The 11892-nt window shown below is 32.5% G+C and overlaps 1 protein-coding gene across 1 annotated transcript; it reads left to right on the top strand.

The window, feature by feature from the left end:
* Positions 1–482: 482 nt before the first annotated feature.
* On the top strand, positions 483–2838 carry LOC108477704 (proline-rich receptor-like protein kinase PERK13). Its single transcript, XM_017780214.1, has 8 exons — positions 483–818; positions 930–1027; positions 1117–1736; positions 1829–1989; positions 2080–2144; positions 2296–2428; positions 2529–2675; positions 2770–2838. Exons 1-8 carry the CDS (start codon positions 483–485, stop codon positions 2836–2838), a joined length of 1629 nt encoding a protein of 542 aa, XP_017635703.1.
* The last annotated feature ends 9054 nt before the right edge of the window (positions 2839–11892 follow it).

Raw genomic sequence — 11892 nt, 5'->3', positions numbered from 1 at the left:
TAATAGTGCAAGTTTAAGGGATTAAAATTAAATGAGAGCTAAAATATATATTTTTTTAAGTTAGAGGTAAAATAAATAAAAAATATCAAGACTAAAGTAGACGAAACTAAAGCCTTGTTTCATCCTCCTTCCCTATTTTCAATGCTTCAAACACTTTCCCCCGAACTGTCCTTATTGCAAATTCCACGCTGGGAACAACTTCGAGGGAACTGAATTAACGTCTTCAAAAAACGTCAAATTCTACGGAAGTCGGTCAAAACGCGATGCGGTGTATAGCCAAAGGAATAAACAAGGTTACCGGACTTTCCCAGAGTGTGAACGGCATCGTTAATAACATGGAACAAGAATAACTATGTAGACATACAATAGAAAGCAAAGCAGCCATTGAAAATTCAAAATAAATGCAACACAACAGGTTTTTTTTATTAGCATGTTTAGGATATAACGTGTAAGGATATACTCTCGGGCCACCTTGTTAAACAATGACGACTAGAAAAAGGAGGGAGAGTGTACAAAGATTGATTGTTGTTTTAGAAGGAGAAAAAGTCACCGCCGCCGACAAGACAGGCATCGTACCACTGGAGAAGGCTTCGACGTACATGAGCAATAATACGGTGGATGAGATTTTAGTTCTCACCCTTCTCTCCGTCGATTGCTCCGGACCATCTTCCAGCAAAGGTTTTCGTGGAGATCATAGGTGCAATCATACATGTGAAGACGATCCCCGCGTCAGGTTCCTTCGTGATCAAGTCAGCCAAAAAAAGGAGGATTATAGGCGAATTTTGAGACCCTTCTATGAGAGATGCAAAAGCAATGGAGTAAGTCTTGTTCTAGCTGTTTCTTGGTGTCTACTTAAAAACTTGAACACAAGTCCTTTGTCACGGTTCAGTCGATTAATTGTATAAGCGAATTTAATGTCTGTATTACAGGTGAAGTTTATGGTAAAAGTTGCTGCAGGCTACCAACCAAACGATATCATAACAGAAGAGGCCAACAATGTTGGTGCTACTTGGATTGTTATTGATAGGTTAGTTTTCTCCAATTTCTCTTGTATATTAGCTAAGTTGGAGATTATACACTGAAGTGTCAAATGTTTCATCCACTTTATTCTTGCAGTTGTTTTACCAAACATTTAACTTTCCGGTTGAGTGGTACCGAATGTAATGTATCATTGGTGAGTGATGAGGATAGAGCCTTTGTTGATGATCATTGGATTGCAGAGGATGAGTCATCAGAATGTTCTACGCTGATGGAAGTAATACATAATCCCAAGTCTCCAAAGCTGATAAAGGGATCAACATCGAAAGAGAAGCTGGTCATTTGGCCAAGCACCGGTAAGGAAATGAAGCCAGAGCCACTTAAAGGAAACGAAGCCGGTCATAATCTTCCTTGTAGTAACTTCAGCTCAAGAGTTTCCGCGGCTGATTTTACAGTAAAAAGGCCGCAGGAGCTAAGTTGGGAAGAGATTACACAAATAACAAAAAGGTTTTCAACAAGGACTAGGAATGAACATGAGAAAAATTATAGCACCTATATTGGATACTTTGACCATCAATCTGTATTTGTAAAGTGGTTTGTTCCACACTCTGGATGCATTCTTGAAGCAGAAATGAAAGCAGCCTTGTTTATGAACCATAAGAACATAACTGTTATTACGGGTTTCCATCAGAGCGAAAACGGAACAATTTTGATCTTTCCTCTCCTACAAGGAATGTCATTAGATAGATACATTTGGGGTTAGTGTACTCCTCCTATATGTATAACCCTTCCTTTTTAAATGTTCACTATGAACATTTTATTTTTGCTAAAGGCTTCATTCCTTTTACAGGCTCGGAAAGAAAGAAGTTGAAATTTCAAGCCAGACTGAATATTGCCATAGCTATAGCCCAAGGCGTTCGATACATGCACGAAGAATGTCCACAATGGCCTGTTGTCCATGGCGACTTGCAGCCCCAAAACATTTTTCTAAGACTTGATTTGCAGCCTATGGTGAAATACCTTAAAACCAAAATCTCTTATGCAGGGTATATCATCTTCTTATCCTCTGATCTTGATGTTTCTTTTCCTTAACTTTGTTAGATTTCGGGTTTCGGAAAAGCTACATGGCTTCACAATGAACAACTATCCTTTAACTCCAAGAATGGGTATGCAAGAATCACTCTGTATTCTGATATATATATATATATATATATATACACACACACTCATTCACACACACACCTCTTCATCATTAGGGCAACTTGCTTTATTTGTTTTCTTGGGCAATAATCTAAAATCAACTTGTGTTGATGGAAGGTTCCTCAAGGATCCTTTAGGTCACGAAACAACAGAACTAGTGAAATGCGATGTCCTATCGTTCGGGATTCTGCTATTGAGACTGTTTTGCCGAACATCGGCACCTGAGGATGACAAAAGTTTAGTTGAGTGGGTTAGTGGTCAATTCTTTGTTTATTGTTCGAGTTCGATACTAGCTCTTTCAGACTTATAAATTCCAATAACATATACGGTACATCATTCGGGAATGACAGGCTCGGCCTTTGATGCTACAAAGAAAATTCTATGAGCTATTAGAAGAAGACTCAGAGTGGTCAGACCTACATGGAATTTATAGAGTCATGACTGCTGCAACTGCATGTACAAGGACCAAGCCGGTTTCTCGACCCTATATGTGTCAGGTATTTATATTCTACACAATGAGAACCCTTCCTTGAATTACAGCTCTGACTTATAATTGACCCTTTGTTTTGTTTAAAACACCAAATCAAACAGGTAATCAGCATTCTTAAAGGAGAGAATTTTTGTTACATGCAAACATCTCCATCAGACAGCAGTATATAAGGAGGGAACCATGAACTCTTCAAAGGAAAAGGCAACCATTAGCAAGGATATAATCACAGCAGTCAGAACTTGCTGTAACATTGACACAAGGGAAGAAGAAGAATTAGAACAAATTTTTTTTTTTAAAAAAAAGGGTTTTTTGGCCTATATGAGACATATAGAACCAAAGGTGAGTGATGGCATCTTCTAGTTTTAGCAACTCTTGAGTTGCAGACAATTGTAAGTGATTGAATGGATATTTACATCATTATCATCTTTGTAAACTTGTTACTTCGTTCATATAGTACAGAAAGCAAAATTCTTAATTTCAACAAAGTTTCTTATCAAATTACTGAGTTAACTGCATTGGTTATAAAGACAACTTACTGTTCTTTGAAGCTAGCAAATGAAAGGAATGCCTGAATAGAACCATTATTATTTTCTGTATATGCTTGACTTAATGGTTATCTATACACATATATAAAAAGAAAGGTCCAAAGGACCTTCCTTGTGATGAACGTGGCTCTCTCATACATTCTCCATTTCTTTTCTTTTTTTCATTCTAAAATATTGTTAAATTTCATCTTGGTCCCTCTAATATGCTGAAATTTGAAATTTAATCTATACATTTTAATTTTTAACATAATTTGTTCAGTATATTTTATAATGTTATTAATTAGTTCAAATAATTAATATATTTAACTTTTCGGTTAAAATATTAGGTGGATATATATAATTTGAATACTTTAAGAGTCTTAAAGATAGACGATAACTTCCTATTTCTTTTAGATTGTCGGTTCTTACCTTTTTATGGCGTTTTAGAAAAATAATTAAATTTCAATTTTAATCTCTCTATTATGCTTAAATTTGATATTTAATTGCTACACTTTAATTTCTATTGTAATTTGATCCATGTAGTTTTATAATATTATTAGTTAATCTAAATAGTTAACATCATTATTTTTTCAATTAAAACAATCCAGTTGTAACATTTTCAATAGAAGGATTTTAATAGTAGTAACAGTTGAACCTAAATTTTAAATTAAAAAGTAAATGTTTTAAATTTTAAAAATAAAAATAGGATTTGAGTATATTTTAACTTTCAAATTTACCCTTAATTTAATACAAATAAATAATCTACCAAATGCAAAACGTAAGAATAACATTAATGTACATAAATGAACAATACTTAATTTGCATAGTATTATTTTTATCATATAATTTTAATTATATTATAATTATTTATTGTATGATTATAGACTTTTAATATAAATTTATTAAAACAATTGTAATGACTGAATTTATTTTTTACTAATTAGAAGTTTTGATTAAAGATATTTTTTTAATGATTTAATGATAAAATGATTAGATAGATTATTTTAGGTTAAATTATTATTATGATCCTCATTATGTTTAAATTTAAGATTTAGCATCTATACTTTAGTTTGACAAAGTTTAGTTCTTTTACCTTTCTAATATTATTTGTCATTCAAAATAGCCGATGCCCTTAACTATTCCGATTAAAATGTTGATGCTTATTTGTTTCTTAAAATACACATTTCAACTTATTATGAATTTATTATACCAAAAAATTTTTGTTGGAAAAATATTTTTATAGAAAATTCACTTCAATATTTTAACTAAAATAGTTGAGGATATTAATCATTTAAACGTGGTTGTAAAAGTAAATAATTAAATTATTCTAATGTTAACATAGTAAAAATATAAAATATAAAATTTTATTTTATTTTATAATCACTAAAAAATCAGGGCACATTTTCTTAGAACAATCTTTTGAATAAATATAAAATAGTTCAATAATACAATAAATTAATATATGTATCATGATTGTATTTAGAACTTAAATCCTTTTTGTTAGAGTTTGTATGATTTGAATCCCGTTACTTTTTGCAGAAATAAATATAGTGTCAAAATAATGGGATCTGTGACGGGCTTTAGACTCGGGCCACAATTGGGGACGCGGTACAAACCATACCGCACAAGCTGAGTGTGTATAGAACTACACTTCTACTATTTGACTTTGATTGGAATAGGGGTTTTCAACTCTTAAATAGATGTAGTTGAAACTCCTCTGATTTGGTTTTTAACATTCTTGAATTTCTTCTCCTCTGCCCGTGGTTTTTTTTCCGAAAGGGTTTTCACGTAAAATCAATATATTCTTTTTTTTTATTACTTTGCGATCGTTCTACTGTTATTATCGATATTTATTATAACATTTTTAATAATTATTTTGGTAGTATTGAAATAAAATGCATATTAGGATTTAATAGTTATATTCTGGTAAACACGTTACCTTATATTAGGCCCAAATCCACAATGTTAATGCAAAGCACATTGATAATTGTAAACCACTTATGTTGGCTTTCATGTTTTAGATTTTTCTTTTCTAAAATAAATGCGTGTTGTTGCATCATTTTTCAAGCAAAAATTGTGTACAAATACACTTGCTATAGGTGTTCCAAAGTTCCAGCGGAAAACTATTGAACGCCGTTGTCAGCCACAGAGGGGTAGCCGGAACAGCCTGGAGCCTTGGCCCTTGGTCAAATAGTAAAATTGTTATATAAAACCCTCTATTAAACATTTTAAACCTTTAGTTATATAAAAAATTAATTTTATCCTCTCTAAAAATAAATAATTTAACTTAAATATTTTTACTACAATATATTTATTTTTGACTTCTTGAAATTTTATAATTTTATTTTAATCCCTAAAATACTTGGTTTCGATCCCGATCAACCAATAGTATTTATAAATCTATCCAAAATAAGTTCAGATTTATTAAATGAATTAATGTTTACCAGATGAAATAATAAAGAGTTTAATATTTTTTAAATTGATTAAAATTTTCATTTAAAATTCAATTTGACTCGACTATAAATTTAATTAATATTAATTTAATATCAGTAATTTCAAACCAAGGAAAAATAAGGTACCATATGCCCCGCTAATTCTAGGGATCTATCCAATTTCTTAAGGTTGAGAAAAAAAAAGGGTAAACTGTAAAAATAATCACTTTTGTTTGCTTCATATTTCATTTTAGTTATTTATGTTTGAAATGTTATATTTTAGTTACTTATGTTATCGTTTTGTTACGAAGTAGTCACTCTACCGTTAAGCTCCGTTACCTCCCTATTGGTGGTCCTACGTGGCAGTTACTTAGGTTATTGTTTTGTTACAAAATGGTCACTCTACCGTTAAACTCCGTTATCTCCCTAATGATAGTCTTACGTGGTAGTCCAAATGGATTATGCCAACTTGAATGTCCCGTTGCTGAGATGAAAATAGGTTTTTAATTAAATAAATTTAATTTGGACTTCCAATTTGGCATTTAAAACTCATTTGGACTGCCACGTAGGACCACCGTTAGGGAGGTAACAGAGCTTAACGCTAGAGTGACCACTTCGTAAGAAAACGATAACGTAAGTGACTAAAACGTAACATTTCAAACATAAGTAACTAAAATGTAACCTAAGTCAAATAAAAATGACTATTTTTAGGTTTATCAAAAAAAAATTCTCTTTTTAAGACATTTTATTCTTAATCCAAACTTCAATTATGAGTGAAATGAAATAGATTTGACAATTTTAAATATAAAAGGAAAATACACAAACGAGGATTGTCTTATATATCTAGAATCAATGTACAAAAGGATTCCAAGTATATGAATAATCTATTGGGTATGTTTATCATGTGGGACTTTAGCCATGATATTCTAAGCATACTAATGGCAATGGTTAACATTTGATGCCGTCACGACTCTTTAGGTTCCCATGCGTTTGGCACATGGACGAGATGCAGGAACTTTGCAATTAGATTAAAAAAATACACCATCTTTTTTTCCCTTTCACATTTTCAGTCTCAGTTTGAAAGTTTAGAGAAAAGAAAAGCACACTACCCGAAGATAAAGATTGAAAAATATATTAATGAGATTAAATTACCTTTTTATTATTAAACGATTTAATTTAATCTTTTATATTAAAAGAATAAATAAGGTTGATTTTAGTAAAATAGATATATATTATTTGCAATTCAATTTCAAAAGAAAATCTATTTGTGAAACAATAAAATCTTTAGAAATATCAATCCTATTAAATAGTAAATATTTTTTAAAACAATAAATATGTTAAAATTTAATCTTATTTAATTTCTTTTAGTAATATTGTAATTAAATTAGTTCATTTAATAATAACCTTTTTTTAGTTGATAAAAGGAGGGCCAAAGCCCTAAACAAAGTCATCTAGCAACAAGTCTCAAAAAACTACCCGAACAACATCTACAAGCAACAACGACCAAACACTATAGGAGGCGTATCAAAAACAATAATTTTTCATCCATACAAGAGTGTAGTTTGGCTAGCCACTCGACCACATTATTCTTCTGTCTTGGCACATAGTTTAGTGAAGGCAACCAAGCTTGCCCTTTCCTTTTATTTCTTGAACTAGGCAAAAAAACGAATGTAGTGCAAAACATCGTGATTAATCATGTCCACAGATGTAAAAGAGTTTGACTCAATGTATATCTTATGAATACCTTTACTCCAAGCCAAATCAATACAATGAATCAATCCCCAAAGCTCTGCTTGATCAATGCTACAATTCACAAGAGTAACCGAGAATCCAATACACCAATTCCCTAAACTATCTCATCTTACACCGCTAGCACTTACGAAATTCTGGTATGGTTTCCGACTACCATCAGTGTTAAGTTTGTACCAGTCAGCCTTTGGATTTTCCCAACATAATAACACTTCATGCTTCAGTTTCGCTATATCTCAAACTCCCAGCAAATAAGAGAATTCATTAAGAAGGCACCAAGCTTCTCCATCTTACAATTCAACAGCTCGCGTATATGAATTTGCATATATATATATATATATATATATATATATGTGTGTGTGTGTGTGTGTGTGTATGACAGTTCACTGATACAAAGGAATGAGATTGAAGATATAAATGCAAGTGTCTTGATGAACTTAGTAAAAGACTCATACACATGGTCAGAGGTTATTTCCTGATGATTCCAAGATCCAGCATTTGTTGCGGACTAGAAGATACATGTGACACAGATTTAGCCTAAACTGGTAATCTGATGTCGCTTTAAAGGTTTAACCTAGACCGATAACCTTACATGTATATACAGCCCTGACCAGGCTATTATTGTGTTGATAAAGGTCTAGCCCAGACGGGTAACCTAACACCTCTGTACATGGTTAGCTCGAACAAGCCTTTGATGTGAAATGTACCTATGTTATGAGTTCTTTTACAATAGACTTATCAGGATGATTCAAGTTGACATTTCGTTGATCTTATATTCATGATTCAATTTTAAGAATTCAAGAAGACTATCTTTCACAAGATTTAGTATGTCTATTATCCAAGAGTCCATCAAAGATTAGCGTTAAGTCAAGAATCAGTAATGACTATCCGCCAAACAAGAATTTAGTAGTGAATCCTTCAAATAAGAGTCTTATAGCAGCTATAGGTTAAGATTGAATTCACAAGTAACAACCTGCCTATATGAATATATGATGATAATTCCGCACATAAAGGTCTGCCAGTATGTGTTAGCCAAGCTCAAAACCACATATATAAGATTTTATGTGTATATTTGCATGTTAAAGCTTGCCACGTATGAATCCCCATGCATAAGTTCTCTGAGGTCAATCCGTCATACGTTAGTCCGCAATGGTATAAATCACTAAGTCATATTGCATACATTTTGTTGGCAAATAAGCTAATGATTCATTTTGTAAGGAACCAGAGTGAATGGGTAAGCAAAGTTATTCTGCATTGTAGCTTATAGCATGAGTGATTGAAATGAAGGATTATAGCAGTGCTGAAAGTTTACAGATTATTAACTTGAGCCAATGCAATGGGGAAAATAATAGTACACCAAGAAGATATGCAAACTATAATGGTGTAAATGATGCTAGACAGGAGATCAAACCCATGATATTCTAACTTATAGTTTTATAAAGGTATGAAATATTAGAAACTTGCTAAGTTTTGTTGTGCTTACTTAGTTTTGTTTTGTCTTCTAGGTATAACGGTTTATATGAAGACTAAAGAGGGATCAAGCCAGAATTCTCTCAAGTTCAAACAAACATGTGTTTTTATTTGTAAATGCATATAGTAGGGTGACCTAGAGGTCGAGCCTTAAGCTCTAAATTTTTCATAGCAGCGTATAAATTTGGTATAATTATGTTATGATGAGTAATTGTTCAAATGTTGAAAGGTCATTTTTGTTAAAATGTTCATAAATTCAAATTTTAATAACTTAAACTAGGAATTTGTAACTATAGCGCTTTATTTTGGTAGATCAGTTAGTTACAGATTTGATAAGAGGGTTTCAGGTCATTTTCAACAATAATTTAAGTATATATTTTTTAAAATTCTTAGGTGGTTGTCTTAGTCCAGTTAGTACGATGTGACTCTTTGTATTCAAACTCGTCAATCGGGTCGGGTATAGGGTGTTACAAATCTATCTTATTCATGAGGGACCACATGGCCTAACTGAATTGGCCTATTGCTTGGAAAGATTGAAAACCCATCTACATAGCTTGGTAAACATGGAAAGTAATGTTAGAACATTTGCAATCTTTGAAGATCCGTAATCTTAGAAGATTTGATTTGTAATCTTAAGATATTTGATTTGTAGATTGCCTTTAATTTTGGCTATTGATATATTTTAATCTGTACTGTTAGATCTATAAATAGAGACCTCTCCCCTAATTTCTAATCACTTCATTCTTAAGTGATAGAATTCTTTGAGAGCATTCATTCAAACTCTTTATGCTTTTACTTTTTCGTGGCTTTTCTGTTCTTTCGAGATCTTTTCTCTTTTGAGTTGCTTCCACTTTGCTTCAGTGCCTTAGATAATTTCTAAGCGAATTCTCAATTTCAAGAGTTAGGCTGACTTAGGCAGATTTGAATTGAAGAAATTGCCTAAGGCCGCACGAATTACGAGAATCAGAGTAAAAGTTTTGAAGGTACTGTTTGAGATATTGAAATATGTTGCTGATCAAGTTAAACCAATGGAGACTCGTGAAAGGGCCAAGAAAACAAGCCAATCGAAGAACATGTTCTCAACTTTAGAAGGCGAGTGATCACTCTCAAGGAATCCATGAGGGGGTGTAAGAGAGACACTCGAGGAAGTCGAGGGAAGACTCACTGATGGGTTGGAATCATTAAGGAGTAACTTAAGGACTATGTATTGGAATCTCTTGGTTCCATTAAAAACAAGCTTATGGGAAGGGATGATACTCTTGAAGATATGGTGATGACCTTGAAGGAAGAGATTGCGGAGCTCAAGGGTGAGCTCGCAATCTACAAGGTCGTTCTAGGTAATGGGGTGTTTATTGCAGCATCTAAGCCCAACGTGGATGTCTTCAAGCCGAAAGAATTCAAGAAGATGAGGTTTGTAAGAGACATGGACAACTTCTTGTGAGGAATTAAGCAATACTTTCATGCCAAAGACATCATAGATGATGCTACTAAGGTACAAACTATTGCCATGTATATCACTTATGTCACTTTCTTATGATGGCGTTGTAAGTCCACGGATGATAAATATGGTAGAGCCGCAATTGGGACTTGGGAGGAGTTCCAAAAGGAATTAAATGCACATTTTTACTCGGAGTATGCTGAGGATGAGGCTTGGGAAAATTTGCGTCGACTTATGCAATAAGATACAGTTAGGAAATATGTGCAGGAGTTTGGTGAATTGATGCTCTAGATTTCTGATATGGGCAAGAAAGAGGCATTCTTCTCCTTTATGGATAGACTGAAGCCATGGGTGAAATAAGAGTTGCAACGTTGAAGAGTTCAAGAGCTTACCAAAGCCATAACCGTAACAAAATCTTAATTGGGCTTGTTTTAAAGAAAGGCAAGCTTGAGTCTTCCAAGCCCAAATTCAAATCAAAGGGTAATGTTGGGGGATACAAAGACGAGTAAGCGAAGAATAGATATGGTAATACTTAAACTTTTCATAAATCCAAGTCCAAAAAGCCATGGGAAAAGAAGAAGAGAGGGCCATTAACCCACTTCCTTTGTGATGGCCCATATATGGTAAAGGACTATCTAAAAATGTCTACAGTTTCTGCCATCGAGGGGGATGATGAGTCAGACAAAGTGATGAAGAATCTTAGTTTGATATTGGGCAGTGTCAAAACAAAAAAAGGACGAGGGCTGATGTCTGTAGGCATTACTGTGGCTGATAGAAGATTGAATGCGCTTGCTGATACAGGTGTAACAACCCAATTTTCAGTTGTGTCAGAAATGATGGTTTCATAACCGTTGTTCGAGTCCGTATTAATATTTAATATTTACGAGGTTAATATAGAAATATATATAAGTTTGGTATAGTAATTTAGACAAATTGATAGTTAATTAAGGTACAATGACTAAATTGTTAAAGCTTATTGCTATAGATTTTTAATTAGCCAAAAGATCAAATAAGTAATTAGACCATCTTTAAATGGTCAAACAGTGGTGGATGAGTTAAAATCCACTAATTTTTGTCTAATTAAGCTTAATTTTTTGTTAATTAAGTTTTAATTAATTAAATTTGATTAATTAAGTTTAAGTATAAATATATAAGACAAATTAAAAGAAACAAAAGTCATTTCTTTTCTTCTATTCATCTTCTTCACCGTAGAAAATAGAAGGAATAAGGTTTGAAGCTTTGAAAACTTTCGAAATTTAATTTGTAAGTTCAATCAAGTCCTTTTCTTGTAATTTTTTTTTTGAGGTCATAAGAGCTTGGTTTAACTAGCCCATGTGTGAATTTGTAAAATTGTTAAAGTTTTTGAAAGTTTTCATTGATGATTTCTTGAAGAAATTGGTGTTAAATTATTATATTCTAAGCTTAAATGTGAAAAAGGACTAGATTGTTAAGTTTAATTGTTAGTTTTGTCAAAAAGGACTAAAGTGTATAAATTGAATATTTGATGTGAAATTTATGTAATTATTGATAATAAATGGTCCTAAAATGATGTAATTGATATCAATTTCAAAATCAAAGCTCAAAATTGGAAGATGCTGTTATTTCAGTTTT

The sequence above is a fragment of the Gossypium arboreum genome, chromosome 12 (genome assembly GCF_025698485.1).
Source record: "Gossypium arboreum isolate Shixiya-1 chromosome 12, ASM2569848v2, whole genome shotgun sequence".
Taxonomy (NCBI): Eukaryota; Viridiplantae; Streptophyta; class Magnoliopsida; order Malvales; family Malvaceae; genus Gossypium; species Gossypium arboreum.
Note: the sequence above shows the minus strand (reverse complement) of the source record. Positions and strands in the feature narration are given on the sequence as shown.